Here is a 23,313-nt window from a genome sequence, read left to right on the forward strand (position 1 = left end):
CTAATTATAAAATTATATAACTTTTTAAAATTTTTTACGTTTTATTATTTTTGTATGTACCATCAAATCGGATCTGACTGGTACAGGAGGAGATTGTCCCTTTTTCTCCAGCAGAGTATCTGGTGGATTCTAACTGCTTACCTCTGGGATTGCAGTACAGGTTCTTGCCCCTAGGCCACCAGAGCTCACCAAAATGATATAACTGTTAAAATGAACTCTGAACCCAAAATGAAAATCAATGATAAGACTGAACTCAACACATTGCTACTAAGTTGGAACTGCCTTATAGCTGACTGTCCAGCAAGTTTTATGAGACTATAAATTGAATGGGAGAAAAGAGATGTGAGGACTTTAGGTTAGTAGCACAACTTCCTACCCAGGAACACCAGGGCTCCCTAACTTACTATTGTTGAATCAGCAACAAGTCATAGCTGACACTCCAGCAGACAAGATTACACCTTTATAGTAGGGACAAATATAGGACTTGAAAGTGGCCTTTATGGATCAGTCACTACCAATGAAAAGAAACTTAAAAGGGTCTAAATTTGTAAAATGTGGGTGACCACAGCAATAACAAGAACAGGAAAATCTGTGGACTGATATCCTGCTATAAATTTAATCTGCCTCCTACAAAACAAAGGCCATGTGCATTCTGCATAACAACCATCTCTCTAGGAAACAGTGATGTTCTGTTCATAGATGGTGGTCAACTAGCACATTCTGCAGCCCTAGCAATAATCCAGTTTCCTGCATCAGGATGCAGATTGGGTTCAATAATCCTCTTCTAAATCTCTCAATCAGGGCTTCATTCCATACATTTCCCTGTTCAGGTAATTGTTCAAACACACATACTTCTTTAAAATCAGGATCTGAACAGATTTTTCTCCATTGACCATGAATGAACAAGCTCAAACTGGTTCAAAGGGCTGTTAACAATTGAGGACATAAAAACTCAGTGCAGTAAATTTAGTTAAGCTAGCCTGCAGACTCATTGAATTAAAAGCAATTAAAATATCTCAGTGACTGAGTCAGAGAGACCATTAACAGCTACTCAACTTAAATCACACATACTGAAAACATAACTCCTCAAATGAAAAATATATACAATATTCATCCTCCTCTGAGAGAGAAGGCCATGAGGTGTGGATACTTATTTTATTTTATTTTATTATTGTGTGTGTGTGTGTGTGTGTGTGTCACATCGGATCTGACTGGTACAGGAGGAGACTGTCCCTCCTTCCCCAGCAGAGCATCTGGTGGGTTGGAACTGTGTACCTCTGGAATTGGAGTGCAGCTTCTTGCCACTAGGCCACCAGAGCTCCCTTGAGGTGTTGATACTTTTTAATGTGGATACTTTTTTTATAGAGTGTAAATCACCTCTTTCCCAAAGTAAAAAAGTGTATAGGAAGACATATCTTTTTTTGTTATTAGAATGAATCAAAGTGGTACTTCTTAAATTTATAGAACTCCAGAATTTTTGTCCTTGCTTCTTAAAATGAATGATAACTAAAACAGTTTCTTTTCTGTTTTTTCTTTTGTTAGCAAATAAAATAAATTTTTCCAGTAATTAATAGATACTTTACCTTTAACTTTCTGTTCTGAAGAATGCATTTTTATTTGTCTCATTAATTTATGAGATTCAAAAGGAAGAAATAATTGACTGTTTTGATTATTTTTATCCAATGCAGATACATGTTCATCTTTTTCAAGTATTCTAAAGAGAAGAGTGAATTTTAAAGACTTAAAAAACATTTCAAAACAAAGCTTTAACCATAAGTAGCACAGTTTAGGTTCCAGGCTACTATAAATTGTTATTCACAAACAAATCAACTAGCATGATTATAAAAATCATTAAAACAACATCACAATCATAAATGAATTTCTTAAGTTTTTTACTAGAAGAAGCATTTGACTTAAAAAACAGAGTAAATACCAAAATAAATATTGAGGAAATATCACTAAGCGGTAATGTAATATTCCTCAATATTCAAAATGCTTCTAATATTTTTAAATTGTCAATATAGTAAAATTCTGAACACTGATTTATTTTCCCATTTTATTTCCTTATAAAATTAAAGTTGTATAAATAAGATGAGAGGTATTAGAGTAAAAAATTAAGAAAAATAATATATCAGGAAAATTAATTTTAAAAAGGAGTGTCAAAAAATCTAAATAAGGGCAATGAAGTATGAGGAAAAGAACTTAAAAAGAATTCAAAAAAGGTATTAATAGACAAAAAAGTAGAAAGTTTATCAGAAACAATATTATACATGAACTTTATTGCCACATAGTGCAGGCAATAGAAATCGTTTTTTAATGTCCCACTACCTTTTTGGCCACCACTGATGTCTATTTTAACAACATTAGTATGAAGCATTAGAAAGTCTACAGTCAAGGATGCTTCCAAAGTGCTAAAGAGCAATGATGTCAGTTTCTAGTCTAAGGTACATTTGTTTCAAGTTATGGTCGTCTCTATTACTTGCTATGTATCTGAGAGTTGGACAATAACTAAGGATGACAGAAGAAAATTGATAGCTTTGAGTTGTGGTGTTGGAGAAGAGTACTGAAAATCTTATGGACTACTAAATGAACAAACAGGTTTATCCTAGATAAATTGAAACCAGGGTACTCCTTGAAGGCAAGGATGGAAAACTTCATCTCACATACTTTGGGCATGTTGTTAGGAGGGGCCATTCCATTATGCTTGGAAAGGTGGATGGTCAGAAAAAGAGAAGAAGAAAAATAGACACAGTGCCTATATCAATGGGCTCAAGTATGTCACAGATAATGAGGATAGGGCAAGGTCCAAATCCGTTGTTCAAAGGGTCACTATGAGACATACTCAACTCAATGGCACCTGACAACAACAGCACAATGAAAGGTAAGGAAATATGTGAAGTCATATTCAGTAGCATCCTTTCACTCTTCATTTTCTATGGCAAAGGAGAATTGGTAAAATTGGTTACATGATGATAAAGTTAATGACACTGTCATTCTCATCATTCATTCTCCTTTTACTCATATTACTGACCTATCATGGAAAACAATTCATAGGTTATTGCTTCCCTATTCTCTATACATAAAATCTCTGGCCTTACTAAATGAGTTTTAAGTACTGGTTTTGGTTCAAAACACTTAAAGGTCTATCTTAAAAAAATTTCATTAAAAATGAGGAGAAAATAGCTTACACAAATACTATTATATACTTGGGATAAAATAAGAAAAGCAAACTTTTAGAATATCTTCTCATTAAAACTCTATTTTTAGGGAGCTCCGGTGGCCTAGTGGCAAGAAGCTGTGCTTCAATTCCAAAGGATTATGCTTCGAATCTATCAGATGCTCTGCTGGAGGAGGGGCAATCTCCTTCTGTACCAGTCAGATAAGATTTGATGGTACACAACAACAAAATCCCAACCAACTCTATTTTAAGTTTTACCTGAAACTTTCTTTCAATTCCTTCTTCTTTTTAATGTTATTCTTTTCTTTCAGAGTTTCAGGAAGTTTCTTAGTTTCATGAAGTCTTGCAATCTGCTGAAAACAAAAATAAACCAAAAAATTACCTGCAAAATATTTGTTTCTACAAATTACAACATTCCTGTTTTTATGGAATTTCCCATATTTTAATGAAAGCTACAAAAAATAAAGTCACATACTTTGGACATTATCAGAAGGGATCAAAATGAATCACAATCCTCTTACTTTTCCTTATATTTTTAACCATAGATTTAAATTAATTTCTTTATAAAGGAATATCAGAAACAAATATTGATTTCTTGCATATACATATTTTTGCTACTAAAACCATCAAGTCAATTTTGACTCATCCTAACCCTGTGTGCAACAAAAGAAAACATTTCCTGGTCCCTGTGCCATCTCATGATTGCTACTATATTTGAATCTATTAGTGGCATCCATTATGCCACTCTATTTCATTGAAGGTCTTCCTTATTTTCACTGATTCTACTTTATCAAGTATGATGTACCTCTCCAGGACAAATCCCTCATGAAAACCTGTTTAAAGTATATGACACAAAATCTAGCCATTCTCACTACTAAATAGCAATCTATCGTCCAAAATAAATATTTCCTTCTTCTGGCTGTCCATGGTATCAATATATTCACTAACAACCTAACTTAAAAGCATTGATATTTCTTTAGTATTTATTTATTGTCCAGCTTTTGCAAGCAAATTGAAAATACCACAGCTTGAGGCAGGTACATTTTAGTAATCAAGTAATCATCTTTCTTTTTGACATTTTACATAAATATGACTCAAGGAATTTACAGAATACCAGATGAAGTGCTTCACTGCAAACAGATGCAACCCTGGCTATGTTCACTCCTCTATACCAAGAAATTTTGAAAACTGCATCTTGGCCAATTGATCAGAAGAGATCCATATTTTTGCACAAGCCAAAAAAGGTGATCCAATGCAATGCAGAAATTACCTAATAGTATCATTTACCTTACAAGCAAGTAAAGTCTTGATGAAGATATTTTAAACACAGTTGAGACAGCACATTCATAGAGTACTCAGAAACTCAAACTGTACTCAAGAGAGGCTGGGGAAATAAGAGACATCATTACTGACATCAAATCTATTACAGCTGAAGGCAGGAAATACCAGAAAGATGTTTACTTCTGTTTTATTGACTATGTAAAGGCATCAGACTAAGTGGATCATAATAATTAATAATATTGAGAAAAATGGGAATTCCAGAACACTTAACTGTACAGATCACAGGGAATCTATACATAGACCAAAATGGAATTAAAAAAGAATACAGGATACTATAAGGTTTAAAATCAGAAAAGATGTGTGTCACAGTAGTATCCTTTCACTATGTACATGCAATCTGCATGCTTTGCAAATAAGAAAAGCTGGATCATATGAAGAAAAATGTGGCATCAAGATTGGAGAAAGTCTTAACAGACTGCAATATAGAGATGACACAATTAAGAAGACTTGAAGTTCTTATTGATGAATCTCAAAGATAATCCTTGACAGCAAAATTCCCCAATGCAACATAAATTTTTATTTCTTGACTGCTGTATCCAAGCAAAACAAAATTGTTGACAACTCCAATTTTTTCTCCATCTATCGCTCAGCATTTCCTAAGTTCAAGGAACTGAAGAACAAATTTAAACCTCGAGTTGCTATAATCAAGGATGCTTTAGGCAGAATATTAAATCATCCAGGAAATATTAAAAGATGGAAAGAATATATAGAGTCACTGCATCAAAAGTAACTGGCAGACACAGAAGAATTTAATGAAATTACATATGAGCAAGAGCCTATGGTGATAAAGGAAGAACTTCAAGCTGCTTTGAAGGAAACAGCAAAAAAATAAGGCTCCAGGAATAGATGGTATACCAATTGACATATTTCAGCTAACAGATGCTGCCCTGAATGTGCTCACCAAGTTGTGCCAAGAAATCTGGAGAACAACCACTTAGCCAACTGACTAGAAGAGATCTATATTTGTTCCCATTCCAAAGAAGAGTGACCCAATAGAGTGTGGAAACTATAGAACGATATCATTGATTTCACAAGCAAGCAAGATTCTACTGAAGATTATCCAAAAACAACTGGAGCAGCACACCAGTAGAGAACTGCCAGAAGTCCAGGCTGGGTTTAGAAGGGGTCGTGGTACTAGAGATGTTGTAGCTGATGTGAGATGGATCTTAGCTGAAAGCAGGCAATACCAGAAGAATGTCTATCTGTGTTTCACTGATTATGCAAAGGCATTTGACTGTGTGGATCATAACAAGCTGTGTCTGACTCTGAGAAGAATGGGAATCCCAGACCACTTGATCGTTCTAAAGCGAAACCTATACTTGGACCAAGAGGCAGTCGTCAGAACAGAGCAAGGAAATACTGTATGGTTCAAAACTGGGAAAGGCCTACACCAGGAATGTGTCCTATCTCCATACCTTTTCAACCTGTATGCAGAACAGATTATCAGAGAAGCTGGGCTCTATGAGGAGAAGCGTGGTGTCAGGATTGGTGGAAGATCTATCAACAATCTGCGTTATGCAGATGGCACAACCCTGCTTGCTGAAACTGAGGAGGACCTGAAGCGCTTGCTACAGAGGGTCAAGGACTGCAGCCTTCAGTATGGATTGAAGCTCAATGTCAAGAAGACAAAGATTCTCATCACTGGACCAACTGGCAGCATCAGGATGGATGGTGAAGAGATTGAGATTGTTAACAACTTTAGTCTGCTTGGCTCCATGGTCAACACTCTTGGCACCAGTAGCCAGGAAATAAAAAAAATATATTGCGATGGGAAAAGTCTGCTGTTAGGGACCTCTCCAGGGTACTGAAGAGCAATGGTGTCACTATGGAGCCTAAGGTGCGTCTAATACAGACTATGGTCTTTCCAATCACTTGTTATGTATCAGAGAGTTGGATAATGACTAAGGAGGATAGAAGGCAAATTGATGCCTTTGCGATGTGGTGCTGGAGAAGAGTATTGAATGTACCATGGACTGCCAAGAAAACAAACAGATTCATCCTGGAGAGGGTTAAACCAGGCTGCTCCTTGGATGCAAGGATTCTGAGGCTTCGTCTGACATACTCTGGACATGTTGTAAGGAGGGAGAGGTCCTTCGAGAGGGACATCATGCTTGGGAGGGTAGAGGGAAGGTGCAGAAGGGGAAGACCCTCTATGAGGTGGATTGATTCAGTGACTGGGGTAATCGGGATGGGTGTGTCAGAGACAGTGAGATTGACACAGGACACAGGATAGAGCAGGGTTTAGGGCTGTTGTACAAAGGGTCGCTAAGAGTCGCAAGCAACTCAACAGCACATAACATCATGATGCTGCCTCTTGGTCCAGTGGTGAGAATTTGTTTTCTTGATACTGAGATGTAATCCATATTGAAAGCTTTAGTCTTTCATCTTCTACAGCAAGTGCTTCAAGTCCCCTACACTATCTACAAAGTTGTGTCATCTGCACAAAGCAGTTTGGTTATGAATCACAGTCCAGCTTCTTGAATGATATGGCTGCACACAATTTAATTGGTATAGCTAGTCTTTCTGATTACTTGCTATGCATCTGAGAGCTGGACAATGAATAAGGATGACAGAAAAAAGAATTAATGCCTTTCAGCTGTGGTGTTGGAGAAGAGCACTGAACATCCCATGGACAGCCAAGAGAACAAAGATATGTCTTAAAGAGGGTGCAGCCAGACTGCTCTTTGGAGGCAAGTATGATGAGGCTTAGCCTCACATACTTCGGGCATGTTGCTAGGAGGGGCTATTCCTTGAAGGACATGACGCTGGGGAGGATGGAGGATTGGCAAAGGAGAGAAGACCCTCAGCCAAGAGGACTGACAGTGACTGCTGTAGTGGGCTCTTGTGTGTCAGCAAGTGTGAGGATGGTACAGTATAGAATAGGGTTCAGATCTTTTATTCATGGGGTCACTATGAGTCGTACAAAAATACACAACAAAAAAGCCTTTCAGAGGAAGAAAAGTTATTGGAGCTTCCTGAGAAGCAATTCAGAACACTAAGTTATCTGCTACAGATTAAAAAAACACGGGAATTTCTCCTCCATCACAGTAAATTTCTGTCCCATCTTTTCAATTCTACTCTTTTGGGTTTTTTGTTTTGTTATGTGTTGTTGAGTTGACCCTGACTCATAGCAACCTTATGTATAACATTTCTGAACGCTGCTCTATCCTGAGCCAATTTCATTGTCTCTGACACACCTACTCTCATTACCCCAGTCACTTAGTCAATCCATCTCATCCTGGGTCTTATTCTCTTGTACTGTCTCTCCCCCATTCCAAGCATGATATGCCTTTCCAAGGACTGGTCTCTCCTGGAAGCATACCCAAAATATGTCAGATGGAGCTTCAAAATCCTTGTTTCCAAGGAACAGTCTGGTTTCACCCTCTTCAGAACAGACCTGTTTGATCTCTTAGCAGTCCATGGTATATTCAATACTCTTCTCCAGAATCACAACTCAAAGGCTTTGATTCTTCTTCTACAATCCTTAGTCACTGTCCAGCTCTCTGATCAGAGCAAGTAAGTGAGGTGCATCAGGTGTACCTTAGTCTTTAGACAGAGTGTTGATTGTGGAGCCAGACAAGCTGAAGCGCTTAATAATCTTAATCTCTCCACCATCTATTATGATGCTGCCAAATGGCCCACTGGCAGGAATCTTTGTTTTCTTGATGTTGAGCTTCAATCCACATTGAAGGCTGCCAAGAAATCTCGAGAACAAACTGGCAACTGATTGGAAGAGATCCATATTTATTGCCGTTAAAAAAAAAACAAACAAAAACCAAAATAAAGGAGACCTGACAGTGTGTGGGAATTATTGAAGAGTGGTGGGAATGAATGTATTTGAGACATTGAGGTTGGCACAGGATAGAACGGCGGTTAGGGCTCTTGTACACAGGCTCACTATGAGTCGCAAACGACTCAATGGCACATAACAACAACAACAATCATTAATATCACATATAAGAAAGATCCACTGAAAATTATCCTAAAATGACTGGCACAGGGAACTGCCAGATGTTCAGTCTGGGTTTAGAAAAAGCCATGGCACTAGAAACATTATAGCCACTGTTAGTTGAATCTCAGCTGAAATCACAGAGAACAAGAGGAATGTCTATCTGTGTTTCATTGACTATGCAAAGGCGTTTGACTGTGTGGATCACAAAAAACTGTAGCTAGAGAAGAATGGGAATTCTTGGTTGTGCTTATGCAAAATCTATACTTGGACCAGGATGCAGTCATCAGAATAGAACAAGGAGACACTGCATGGTTCAAAATCAGAAAAGGTGAACAAAAGTGGATCTCTTCCAGTCAGCCAAGCAGGCAGCTCTCTTCCAAATCTCCTGGCATAGACAGGTGAGCATGTGTAGGGTTGCATCTGTTAGTTGAAACATGTCAATCAGTAACACATCTATTCCTGGGGCCTTATTTTAATCACGTTTTCAATTCAGCTTGTACTTACTGTTACCATTGGCTTTTGTTCATATGGTACTTCAGTGCCAACCAATTTTTCATCAAATAAATTTATTAGCACCTCTGACAGAAATCAGTTAACTACAGATGAATATATTTATTAGTGGATGCTCAAGTCTATTCCATTGATTTTTGTCTCTACTGTTACATTTCTACTAGGCTGCTTTAATTACTGCAGTTGTATGTTGTTGTTAGAAACCAATGAGTCAGCTCTGACTCACAGGAATCCTAAGTACAGCTCCATTTTATGCCATTCTCACATCTCTGTTGTGATTAAATCCATTATTGAGCCAATTTGTCTCTTTGAAGGTCATCTTTTCCTTTGCTGATGCTCTATTTTTCCAAGAACAATGTTTTAAAATTAAGAAACGTGAGTCCTCCTACCTTACTTTTTTCTTGCAATGTTGTTTTAGCTACTTGAGGTCTCTTGTCATTCTAGATATGAAAATGGATTATTTTTAAAATCTTTAGATTGCTTTGTGTAGTACAGATGTCTTAATACTTTGAAATCTTATAATTCATGAAAATGGAGCATCACTCCATTTGGTTAAGTCTTGTTTAATCTCTTTCAGCAGTGTTTGGTACTCTTCATTGTATAAATGCTTCATGTCTCTGCATTATATTTATTCGTAGGTATTTCATTCTCTTAGATGTTCCTAAATTCTCTTAGAACTGGTTCCTAAATATGCCTTGTTTCTTTCATTGCTGGAAAAATTATTTTGTTTACTTTGTACTCTGAAACTTCCATGCCATGGACTTCACAATTATTTGCCATGCATCTGAGAGCTACCCAATGACCAAAGATGACAAAAGAACTGATGCCTTTGAGTTGTGGTACTAGAGAAGAGTATTCACCATACTATGGATGGCAACAACAACAAACAGGTTTATCCTGGAGAGGGTGAAACCAAGCTGCTCCTAGAGGCAAGGATTTTGAAGCTCTGTCTCACCTACTTTGGGCATGTGGCCAGGAGGGACCAGACCCTGGAGAAGGGCATCATGTTTGGAAGGGTGGAGGAACAGGGCAGGAGAGAAAGACTCGTTTGAGACAGAGTAAAGGGAGTAGGTGTGTCAGAGACAGTGAAACTAGATCACTATAGGGCAAGGCCCAGAGATATTGTACCTAGGGTCACTATGAGTCATAGGCAACTTGATGGCGCATTAACAACAACCATTCATTTACTATTTCAAACATATCTGTAAATTCAGTGAAAATTCTTTTTTAATTAACTTTAAATTCTTAAGCCATATGTTAAGTCTTTATCAGCTGTCTTAGAATTTGTCCTTCTAAGTTATGTTGCACATTAACTGTATGGGCTACCAAAAGATCAAAGAAATCTGCCTTGGATGAAGTGCAGGCAGAGTATTCCTTGCAAGCAAGGTTGGTGAGACTTTGTCTTACATGCTGTGGGCATGTTATCTGGGGCCAGTATCTGGAAAGGCTATCATGTCTGTAAAAGTAGAATTCAAGAAACAGATGAAGATCCTCAATGAGATAGATTTACATACCCAATGACTGCACCAGCCGAGAGAGTAGATATTATGAGTATGGTGCAGGATTGGGTTGAATTTTATCTTGTATATGTTGTTAGGTGCTAGCAAGTCAACTATGACTCAGCATCCGTACGAACAAGAGATCCTCAGCATCTTTGATATGCTCCAGTTCATTGTTCATTCATCTCATTGAAGATCTTCATCTCCTTCTCTGACCCTCCACTTTCCCCAGCTTGATGTCTTTGTTCAATGGCTGGTTGCTTCTGACAACATGCTCAAAATATAAGATAAAGTTTCACTATCCTTGCCTCCTTCTTCCCTGTTCCCAATTTCTGCATTCCAGTTACCCATTATTACTATTAATGCATCTTGATTGCATGTTCAATCAATTTCTGACTGCAAAAGTTGGTAGAAATCTTCCATCTCCTCCTCTTTGGCTCTAGTTGTCGATGCATACATTTGAATAATAGTGGTACTCACTGGACTTCCTTGTATGCATATGGATATTATCCTGCCACTCACCACATTGTATTTCATGATGGATCTAGAAATGACTTTTGAAATAATGAAAACCCAATTTTTTCCTTAATGTTTTCATCCTTGACATAGTAGATCACATGATCATCTGATTCAAAATATGCCAAGCCATCTCATTTTGCCAATACCTAGTATGTCAATATTTGTGTTCCATTTCTTTCTTAACAATGTCCAATTTTCCTACACTCATGCTTCTCACATTCCATGTTCCAATAACTAGTGTCTGCTTACATATTTTCCTCCTTCTTTGCGGTTCCATACCTGCGATCTCAGTCTCAATTGCCATGTCTACTAGTCTAAGTGTGCTCTATCGTACATGGGGTTTTTGAAACCTTTTATTTCGGAAGTGGATGGCCAATCCTTCTTCCTAGTCTACCTTAATTTGTAATTGGGGTTTGTTTTGGGGTGTTGTGTTGGTTTTCTTTATAATAGTATCTGGCAGACAAGAATTTTACAGAGAAAAAACAGGTGAAACACATTTACCAAATCAGAAACATGACCGATAGATCCAATGCTCTACCCACCCTTGCCACATATATTTTGACCCAACCCTTTCCCTACCCACCACCATCCCTTCCTACTTCTGGAGCGCTGGGCCGTACAAGGAGGAATGTGGCATCAAGATTGACAGAAGATTCATTAACCACCTGCATTACAGAGATGACACACCCTGCTTGCTAAAACTGAGGAGGACCTGAAATGCTTGCTGCAGAAGGTCAAAGACTGCAGCCTTCAATATGGATTGAAGCGTAACATCAAGAAAACAAAGATTCTCCCAACTGGGCCAAGTGGCAACATCAGTATGGATGATGAAGAGACTGAGATAGTTAACAGTTTTAGTTTGCTTGGCTCCACAGTCAACAATCTTGGTACCAGCAGCCAAGAAATCAAGAGATGAACTGCATTGGGAAAGTCAGCTGTCAGGGACATCTTCAGAGTACTTTAGAGCAATGACATCAGTCTGGAGACTAAGGTGTGCCTGATCCCAGCCATAGTCTTTACAACTGCATGCTATTCATCAAAGAGCTGCACAGTGACTAAGGATGGTAGAAAGAATTTATGCCTTTGAGTTGTGGTGCTGGAGAAGGGTGTTGAATATACCATGGACTGCTAGGAGAACAAACAGGTTTATCCTGGAGAGGGTGAAGCCAGGCTGCTCCTTGGAGTCAAGGATTCTGAAGCTTCATCTGACATACTCTGGGCATGTTGCAAGGAGGGACCAGTCCTTGGAGAGGAAAATCATGTTTGGGAGAGTGGAGGGACAGTGCAGAAGAGGAAGACCCTCAATGAGATGGATCAATTCAGTGATTGGGGTGGTGGGAGTAGGTGTGTCAGAGGCAGTGAGGTTGGCACAGGATAGAACAGTATTTTAGGGCTCTTAGTATCATAGAGTCGCTAAGAGGCACAAGCGATTTGACAGCACATAACAATAACATCCTTGCTTCTAAGAAGGCCTTGACTGCATTTCCTACAACATAGACTTGTTTGTTCTTTTGGCAGTCCATGAGATACTCAACATTCTTCTCCAACACCACAATTCAAAGGCATCAATTCTTCTTCTCTCATCTTTACTAACTGTCCAACTTTCAGATACACAAGAGTAATAGAAAAAGACTATGGCTTGGATTAGGTGCACCTTTGTCTTTATACTGATATCCTTTCTCTTTACCACTTTGGAGAGGTCTTTAACAGATTTTCTTAATGCAACACATTTTCTGATTTCTTGACTGCTGCTACCATTGATTACTGATTGTAAATCAAAGTAAAATCAAACTATTGACAACATCAATCTTTTCTAGATTTATTATAATGTCATCAATTGGTCCAGTACTGAGGATTTTTGTGTTCTTGATGTTGAGATGTAATACATTTTAGAAGTTGTATATAGTCTGTTGGGCCATGTTCTATATAGATCATGGACAGGTCATTGGAGAGGGACATCATGCTTGGGAGGGTGGAGGGATGGCTCAAGAAGGGAAGGCCCTCTAGGAAGTGGATTGATTCAGTGACTGGGGTAATCGGGATGGGAGTGTCAGAGGCAGTGAGACTGGCACAGGACAGAGCAGAGTTTAGGGCTGTTGTACATAGGGTCGCTATGAGTCACAAGTGACTCAACGGCACATAACAACAATATTGTCTGTTGCACATAAATAGAGTTGCTATAAGTTGGAGCAACTTTAGTATCTAACAGCTATATGGTTACCACATCATTATATGTAAGCATTTATATATTAGAAAAATATTAATAAATACCTGGTTTAAGTAATTAATTTCCAGTTCCACTTCATCTACTTCTTTCTTCAATTCAGATGAACTTTTGGTAAAATTATTGGCAATTTTAATAATTTCTTGTGTCTTACATCTCATATTAACCCTTTTTATGTTAAGGAACTATGCCATGCAAGCAAGTTTTTTACTTATTATATATTTAGTATATCAGCAATAAGATTATGTAACATTATTTCTATGTATGTTCCATACAAACAATAATTAATATCTGAAAACAAAGGTAAAATAAACATAGCTTGACAGAGATAATTTATTGCTTATGTTGTTTACATTCTAAGATTAAAAACATTTCATAAAAATATGTTGGGATGTTTTTCTTTCATTTCAGTATCTTTATAGGGTGTTATTTTTTATTTTGGTTTGGTAACGAAGATGATCATATGATTTGGTATCATTGATAATATATGGTGAATTATTTCCACTATTATAAATTATTATTTCTATAATTTATTGGTTCAAAAGCCAACAATGGTGCTCGCTTCGGCAGCACATATACTAAAAAAAAAATTGGAACGATAAAGAGAAGATTAGCATGGCCTCTGCGCAAGGATGACACGCAAATTCGTGAAGCGTTCCGTATTAAAAAAGAAAAAAAAAAGCCAACAATGAAATTCATTCAATTTTCCTACTTTATAAGGTTTTTGTGGTTGTACTCTGAAAAATATAAAAGAAGGCTAGCTCTTACATCTGGATTTTCTGTTTGACCTCGATTTATGCCTACTTCCATGGAGAGAATTTCTCAGCTACTAACAGATGTACTGTGTGATTTAGCTAAAAAAATTTCCTAAATCAATCCACAATCCACTTAGAGAAATTAATAAAAATGGAACAGTAGCAATAAAAAAATTGGAAGAAAATTTGTTAGACCTTTACTGTTTGCCTTAAAAATATGATCTAAAAAAAATATGATCTAGATGCCAGAACACAAAATGTCAAATGACTATTGTTTGTTACATTGTTTTAATTAAAGACCTTACTTTAAGTTTTAGGTATGGAAACCAAAATAAAAGCCTGGTGTTAAGTCAGAACCAACTCATAGCTGACCCTCCAGCAGGTTTCCAGAGATTGTAATTTGCACACGAGGATACTGCCCATCTTTCTCCTGAGAGCAGCTGGTGGATTTAAATGCTAAACTAAATTCTTTCTACATCCATTCTTCTTTTTTATTATGCTGCCTTACATCTCATCTCATCTCATATTCTATTCTAAACCCATGAAGAACCTTTTGCACTTAACAACCTCTACCCCTCTCCATTGATAAGTTAAACACTGGTGGTCAGCAAATGAGTATCTAAGAATAAAATCAAGTGAAGCAAAAACATTAATTGAGCAAGCAATAGCTAAAAGAATGGTGATTTAGGGTGAAGCACAGAGGAAGCAAAGCACAATGCATATATTTAAAATATTTAGCATCAATAATGATGTCACAATGTAGTAGGGAAAAAGACATGAAAGATTTTGTAGAAACTGGAAGAGGATTAAAATTCTGTTCATTATCAGGAAGATTTCTCTGGCAAAATAGGCAGTACACACAGAGTTATTTAAGTATCTAGGGAGCTCTAGTGACCTAGTGGTAAGGAGCTGTGCTGCCAACCTGAAGACATACAGAATCCACCAGCTGCTTCACAAGATAAAGATAAGCAATCTCTTCCTGTCCGATTCACTGTCTCTGAAAACCTGCTGGAGGGTTAGCTATGGGTTGGTTCTGACTAGACAGTACATAATAGCAACAAACATCTACCATATCAGATTATTTCTTTATATACCTGTCTCCCCTAATAAATTGTAAACTCTTTGGAAAAAAAGCTTTGTGTAGTTTTTGGTATTGTCTGACAAACAACAGATTCTACAGATGAGTAAATAATTGTGAGTCTTCTACCTTTTTCTATCTAAGTAAATATAACCAATAAAGAGGAAAATGACAATTTCCTTAAGATTTACCAGTAATGGGAGCTCTAATGGCCTAGTAACAACAAGCTGTGTTGAAATCCCAAACATACTTGGTTCAAATCCACCAGCTCCTCCACAGGAGAAAATTGGGCAATCTTCTCCTGTGCAATTAACTGCTTCTGAAAACCTACCAGGTGATCAGTTACGGGTCTGTTCCAACTTGATGACACAACAACAACAAAAAAGCTGTGTAACTCCAGGCCAGAGTCTAGAGACAGAGTCCAGTGAGGCTGAAGGTCAGAGGGCCTGCAAGGACACCTGAGAAGCTGTCCTTAAAGAAGCGTTGTATCCTGTTTCCAACCTCAACTGTAATCAATTAAGTTTGCTAATAAACTCCAAAATTTTTTTAAAAATGTACCACTAAAAGCTACAGCTACATATCATTTTATCTTTATAAAATTGTTTGCTTCTCTTCTCATGGTCATAAGAGAAAGCTAGTGTCACATGATCATTCAAGTAAACTATAATTTTCACTAAGCAAAAAACACATAAAATGAAATATAATAAAAATTTAAAATATGGAAATTCTGATCTAATAAAAATTCTAGATAGCAATACAGTGTGGATACATGTATAATGCCCATTTAGTAAGTGATGGAAAGGGAGCAGGCACTGAAAAACAAAACCATATTTTAGACAGATTTACATATTATGTTCTTTTAATTACAAATAATACCATTATTAAAGCAATATATAACAAAAATGTTGTTACCTAGAAATTCCATAAAAATATTTTCATTCATTTTCAGTTGTTCAGAACACGCTAATACTCTCTTTTTAATTTCTTCATGTTCAGTTTTCTTCTTATAATATTCACGTGAAAAAGGTGTTTCTGAATATTTTAATTGGTATTGCTTCAAAACGTCTTTATATTGGCATATATAGTCATGATACATTTTTCTGTAGAATTAAAAGAAATAACAGTTGTACATATGAAAATATGTTAAGATTAAGTAAATATCATGTTAAAGTCTTCTAAATTAAGTATAAAAGGCAAGATGACTATCCACTAACAATGTTTCATGCAGTATTATCTACAATTCAAACATTCCATAATTCTATCACATTTCTGAAGCTTTTCCTCCACTAGCAGTTATTCAATCTTTTATTCTCTTCAATAGAATTTCCACACCCATAATTCTAATGAAATTTCTTTCTTCTAAGGTCATCAATAATACGATTTTTCTAATTCAGTTATGTCATTTTAGTACTCATTCGGATTACTTTTTCCCTCCTTTCATCCTAATTACTTTAAAAAGAGCAAGGGCAAGCTGAACATAGAAATTCCCTATGACCCAGCTGTTCCACTACCTGGAATATACCCAGAGAATATGAGAACTAAGGCACAAAGAGAGATTTGCACATCAATGTTCATAGCAGCATTATTCACCATCGCAAGAACATGAAAAAAAGCCAAAGTGTCCAACCACAAACGAATGGATTGAGAAATTATGGTATATTCACACAATGGAATACTATGCAACACACAGGAACAATGATTTTGTAAATTATTACCTAACCTGGGAGGGAATGGAGAGCATTATATGAATGAACTAACTTAGTCCCACAAGGACAAATATTACATAAAACCAGTATTGCAGAATGAGTATAAGGATCCAAAGGGGTGGGGGAGGGTGGAAGCAAAGGGATGAGGATGTGCAGAGGGAGGGGGATTAATTATGAGTTGTATAAATTTTCAACCTATATTCAGAACAGATTATCCGGGAGGCTGGGCTCTATGAGGAGAAATGTGGTGCCAAGATTGGGGGACGATTTATCAACAATCTGCGTTATGCGGATGACACAACCCTGCTTGCTGAAACTGAAGAGGACCTGAAGCACCTACTGCAGAGGGTCAAGGACTGCAGCCTCCAATATAGATTGAGGCTCAATGTCAAGAAGACAAAGATTCTCACCACTGGAACAATTGGCAGCATCAGAATGGATGGTGAAGAGACTGAGATTGTACACAGCTTTAGTTTGCTTGGCTCCACAGTCAACACTCTTGGCACCAGTAGCCAGAAAAAGTCTGCTGTTAGGGACCTCTCCAAAGTACTGAGGAGCAATGGTGTCTCTCTGTAGAATAAGGTGCATTTGATAACAGGCCTGGTCTTCACAATCACTTGTTATGCATCAGAGAGTTGGACAATGACCAAGGAGGATAGAAGGAGAATTGATGCCTTTGAGCTGTGGTGCTGGAGAAGAGTATTGAGAATACCATGGACTGCTAGGAAAACAAACAGATTCGTCCTGGAAAGGGTTAAACCGAGTGGCTCCTTGGAGGCAAGGATTCTGAGGCTCCGTCTAACATACTTTGGACATGTGAGGAGAGACCAGTCCTTGGAGAAGGACATCATGCTTGGGAGGGTGGAGGGACAGCGCAGGAGGGGAAGGCCCTCTATGAGGTGGACTGATTCAGTGACTGGGATAATCGGGATGGGAGTATCAGAGACAGTGCGACTGGCACAGGACAGAGCAGAGTTTAGGGCTGTTGTACATAGGGTCGCTATGAGTCGCAAGCGACTCGACGGCACATAACAACAACAACATAAATTGGTGGGTGGGGGTGAGAGGAATTGGAAGAATGTGTCTGGAAAACAATATAACTAGTATAATAAAAAACTTTCTTAAAATGAGCAAAGGCCATGTGGGGATGGCCACATCTGACCTTTACCAACTTCACAAAGGGGAACTATCACACACACACACACACACACACACACGCTCCTGTATCTCTTTCTATTAATCTGAGTGTCAATCTTACTGTTTTAGTGGGTCCAAATCTGATGCAATAGTTCTCAGACCAGACAGTACCTTAATGGAGAAGTAAAAGGCTATATAATTCAGGTTAGCAGCAGAATACAGTCAAGAGAGCTTTTGAAATGTGAAATGTGCTCACTTGCATCTCAGCCTTGAGCCTCATCGCTTAGGATGTTAGAAAATTCTCAATCCTGCCAATATTGGCTCTCCCTCAGCTCTGTTTCCATGTGGGGTAGCAATCCTAAAGTCAGTTCCATTCCATCTTGGGTCTCTGATCCTGTTTCAGCCATGGCTGCTGCTGCCAAAGGTCTAGCTCGTGTCCAGTTGATGCAAGAATTATTCGGCCTGAAGGACATGCTACATACTCTTACTTCTTTGCTAGCAGAGAAAATCTTACAATTCTGCTGTCAGATTTGCTCAATTTAATAGTGAAACTAGACGGTGAGACTAGCCAATTCCCTTCTAGATAGGCTAACACACCCCATTTACATAGTCCCACCCATCCACAAGGCAAAGTCAAGTTCAATGGCTAAGAAAGCCACTTTGAACAATAAACTCCACAGTAATGTAGAATCTGATTCTTTTGATCCTTTTTTTTTCTTTTTTTCTTGAACTTCTATGTTCCCTGAGTTCTCGGTCTTTAGTTGTTCCATTTTGGTAAATGTGACTTTCTAATCTCTTTCAACTTTCTAAGTTAAAAGTATTACATGAAGTCATGCTCCATGTGTTAGACCTCTAAGTTCACAATCATTTATGTAGACTCCAAAATTATTTTATGAAGAAAATGTCAACATTAGTGAAGGAACTTCTCTAATGTATCTTAGGTAGATGTCTGACAGTCATATATTTAGGCAAAATTCTTAAATAAGATAGCTAATTCTTATAAAAGGCAGCTCTGAGGGCTTAGTGGGGAGAGAAATTGTGCTGCTAACCCAAAGGTAGATAGTTCGAATCTGCCAGCTACTCTCTAGGAAACAGATGAGCAATTGCCTTCCATAGAATTTACTACCTCTGAAAACCAACTGGAGAGTCCACTATGAGTTGGCTGCAACACACCTGTACATAAACCAAAATCAATGTTAGAAAAGACTCTAAACATTGCATGGGAGCATCAAGAGGTCAAACCAAGGGGGAAGCTTGCTGAAGTAAAGAGCTGACCAGAAGATTTCAAAGAGCAGCTCCAGAGGACAAAGAAAAGTAGTATAATGGGATGTGTAGAGAGCTAGAATTGGAGAATAAAAAGGGAAGATAATCACTCTGCAGTTTTCAAGCTAAGAGAACAGAAAAATAAATTTAAACCTCAAGTCTCAATATTGAAAGATGGTATAAGCAATAGACTGAATGACCCAGAAGCATCAAAAGATGATGGAGGGAATACTCAGAATCACTGTACCAAAAAGAATGACACTGGAAAATTTCAGGAAGTGCCATATGAGCAAGAGCAGTTGGTAAAGAAGAAGTGGAAGCTGCATTGAAGGCATTGGTAAAAAATAGGACCCCAGGAACCAACAGGATACCGCCTGACTTGTTTTATTAATGGATGCAGCCTTGGATGTATTCACCAGTCTCTGGAAGGAAATTTGGAGGACAACTGTCTGGTCAACAGTCTGGAAGAAGTTCATATTTGTTCTCATTCCGAAAAAGGTAATCCAACTGAATGTGGAAATTATTGGGCAATATCATTAATATCACATGCAAACAAAATATTGCTGAAGGTCATTTAAAAACAGCTAGATAGTGAACTATCTTGATAGGAAACTGCCAGAAGTTTAAGCAGGATTTAGAAGAGGCCATGGCACTAGGGATATCATTGCTAATGTCAGATGGATTCTGGCTGAAAGTAAAGAATACCAGAAGAATATTTCTATGTGCTTTATTGACTATGCAAAGGCATTTGACTGTGTGGATCATAATAAGTTTGGCTGACATTGAAAGGAATGGGAGTTCCAGAGCACTTAATTGCGCTCATGTGAAACCTATACCTGGACCAGGAGGCTGTTGTGTGAACAGAGTAGGGGAACACTGCATGGTTTAAAATTGACAAGGGAGTGTGTCAGGGTCATTCTCTCACCATACCTATTCAATTTGAATGCTGAACAAATTATTCAAGAAGCTGGACTCTAATGAAGGAATTAGAGGGAGACTGATCAATAACCTGCATTATGTAGATGATACATAATCATAATCTGCTTGCTGAAAGTAAGGAGGACTTGAAGCACTTGTTGCAGAAGATCAAGGAATGAAGATTTCAATATTAATTACATCTCAATGTCAAGAAAACGACCTTCTTACATCATGATGGATGGAGAAGAGACTGAAATTGTCAACAACTTCATATTACTTGGATACACAAGTAACACCCTTGGTACCATCAGTTAGGAAATAAGATGTACTGCACTCTGGGTAAGACTGCAGTTAGGGACCTCTCCAAATTATTGAGAAGTAAGGATGTCAGTTTGAGAACTAAGAAGAGGCTGATTCAGGCCATTGTCTTTCCAACCACTGGCTGTGCATCTGAGAGCTGGACAATGAATGGGGTGACAGGAGAAGAATTGATGCCTTTCAGTTGTAGTGACAGAGAGAACAGAACATCCCATGAACTGCCAAAAGAACAAACAAGTATATGTTGGAGAGGGTGCAGCTAGAGTGCTGTTTTGAGGCAAGGATGATGTGGGCTGAATGTGGAAACTACTGTACAATATCATTAATACCACATGCAAGCAAAATATTGCTGAAGATCATTTAAAGATGGCTGTATAGGAAATGATCTAGATTGGGATACTTCAGGCATGTTGCTAGGAGGGGCTATTCCTTGGAGAGGGACATGACGCCAGGAAGGGTAGGTAAAGGAGAGGAAGACCTTCAACCAGGTGGATTGACACAGTGATGACTGCAATGGGCTCTCATGTATCAGGAAGTATGAAGATAACACAGAATAGGTCAGGGTTCAGATCTGTTCTTCATAGGGTCACTATGAGTCATACTCAACTTGACAGCACCTAATAGCAGAGCTTTAATGGGAGCACTGGTAGTCTAATGGTAAAGAACTGTATTATCAATCCAAAGACATACAGTTCAAATCCACCAGCTCCTCTGCAGGAAAAAGATGGGCGATCAACCTTGTGTAATTCACTGCCTCTGAAAACCCACTGGAGGATCAGCTATGTCAGTCATGACTTGACAGTGAACTACAACAAGAGCAGAACTTCAAGAGAGGTCATAAACTGTAACCCACAGGACAATTCCAACCTGCCTCATGTTTTGTACAAACTATGAACTAAGAATGGTTTTTCTATTTTTAATGATTGGAAAAAAATCAAAAGAACAATATTCTTCAGGCTTTAAATCAGATAAAATTAAAATTCCAGTGTCCATAAATAAACTTTTATTAGAACATATTTCATTCATTTACATATTATTCAACTGCTTTTGTAACACAACAGTAGAATGGAATAGTTAAAAGAGAAACTCAATGGCTCATAAAATGTAAAATATTTACTCTCTGACCGTTTGGAGAAACAAAAAAAGAAGCTGCTTGCCCTGATCTGTTATTGTTGTTAGGAGTACCACTCATAGGGACCCTATGAACAACAGATCTGAACCCTATCCTATCCTGTGCCATCCTCATTGTTTTGGACATACTCAAGCCTGTTGCAGCAGTTACTATGTCAATCCATCTGGTTGAGGGTCTTCATGTCTTTTTCTGGCCCTCTACCTTCCCAAGCATGATGTCCTTCTCCAAGAAATAGCCTCTCCTAACAAAGTGCACAAAATGTATAAGAAGCTTTATCACGTTTGCCTCCAAGTAGCACTAAGCCCATACTTTCTCCAAGACGTATGGGTTTGTGCTTTTAGCAGTTCATGGGAGTCTTCAAAACCACAATTCAAAGGCATCAATTCTTCTGTCATCCTTATTCACTGTTCCGCTCTCAGATAAAGTGATGGAAAGACCACAGCCTAAATCAAAGCACTTTAGTCCTCAAACTGGCATTGTGGCTTCTCAATAATTTGGAAAGGTCCCTAACTGCTGATTTTCCCAAAGCAATATATCTCCTGATCTTCTGAATACTAGTACCAAGTGTGTTGATTTTGGATCTAATAGAACATCACTAACAATTTCAATCTTTTCTTCATCTATCATGATGTTGCTTATTGGTCCAGTGATGAGAATTTTTTTTCCCTTGATGCTGGGATGTAATCCATTTTGAAGGCTGTAGTCTTTGATCTTCTCCTGCAAGCACTTCAAGTCCTCCTGTCTTTCAGCAAGCAAGGTTGTGTCATATGCATAAAACGGGTTTTTGATGAGTCTTTCTCCTAATGTTTTGTTCTCCTTCTTAAGAGTCCAGCTTCTTGAATGATTTATTTAGCATAAGATTAAATAGGTAGGGAGAAAGGATACAACTCTGATGGACACCTTTCCCAATTTTAAACTTTTGCTCTGTTCCTCTGCTTTGTTAATGTAACAGCTTCTTGATCTAGGTAGAGGTTTCAAGTAAACATAATTAAATGTTGTGGGATTCCCATTTTTCTCAATTTTAGCCATTACTCACAGTCAAATGACATGCACATCTGATAAAAGCACAGACATTCCTTTTGTATTCTTTGTCACCATCAGCCAGGTTCCACGTGCCATTAGTAATGATACTCCTGGTGGCTCAGCTTCTTCTAAACCCAGCCTGAACTTCTAGCAGTTCTCTGTCAGTGTACTGTTTTAGCCACTTGCAGATGATCTTAAGCAATATTTAGCCGGCATGTTAATATTAATGATACTGATCAATAATTTCCATATTCTGATGGAACGTTGAACTACATCAAATAATGTTCAATTTTGTTATTTGCAGAATATATTCTTTAATCTTTTTTGTACTTGATTGGAGCGGAATCCCACCCAATTTCAGTTACCCAATGAGCTGACGTGTACCACTGCACTACCAGGTTCTAGCAAGAGGAGAAGAAAAGAGGAGACTACAGGGAAAAATGTTAACACCACATGAATTGGATCACAATGGTCTCGTTCCCTTACCAGTCAAAGTCTGCTTCACGTGTAATAGGAGTTGCCGTGTGGCCCCTCTCATCCAGTGTGATTATTGCCCGCTCCTGTTCCACATGGACTGCCTTGAGCCATGCCCCTGGGCAGATGGATGTGTCCGAATCACATCGAACATGTGGTGCTGAACCAGAAGAATATAATGCTGAGCAATCGGTGCCAAGTGTTTGGCCGTTTCCAGGACACCATTTCACAGCACATTGTCAAAGTGGACTTCCTGAACCGAATCCACAAGAGACACCCTCCTAAC

At 38.1% G+C, this 23,313-nt stretch overlaps 1 protein-coding gene across 1 annotated transcript in view; it reads right to left on the reverse strand.

Annotated features, from left to right (window-relative positions):
* Positions 1-23,313, reverse strand: part of LOC102867990 (chromosome unknown open reading frame, human C14orf39) — a 114,690-nt gene that overhangs the window by 64,010 nt on the left and 27,367 nt on the right. The window contains exons 5-9 of the mRNA XM_006891823.1: positions 15,969-16,156; positions 15,826-15,868; positions 13,271-13,391; positions 3,437-3,531; positions 1,584-1,714 (exon numbers count right to left, since the gene is read on the reverse strand). Coding sequence (XP_006891885.1) covers positions 1,584-1,714; positions 3,437-3,531; positions 13,271-13,391; positions 15,826-15,868; positions 15,969-16,156 — 578 coding nt within the window. The remainder of the gene's footprint in view (positions 1-1,583; positions 1,715-3,436; positions 3,532-13,270; positions 13,392-15,825; positions 15,869-15,968; positions 16,157-23,313) is intronic.

Source organism: Elephantulus edwardii, unplaced genomic scaffold, assembly GCF_000299155.1.
Source record: "Elephantulus edwardii isolate Elephantulus edwardi_28Jun2011 unplaced genomic scaffold, EleEdw1.0 scaffold00104, whole genome shotgun sequence".
In the NCBI taxonomy this organism is placed as follows: Eukaryota; Metazoa; Chordata; class Mammalia; order Macroscelidea; family Macroscelididae; genus Elephantulus; species Elephantulus edwardii.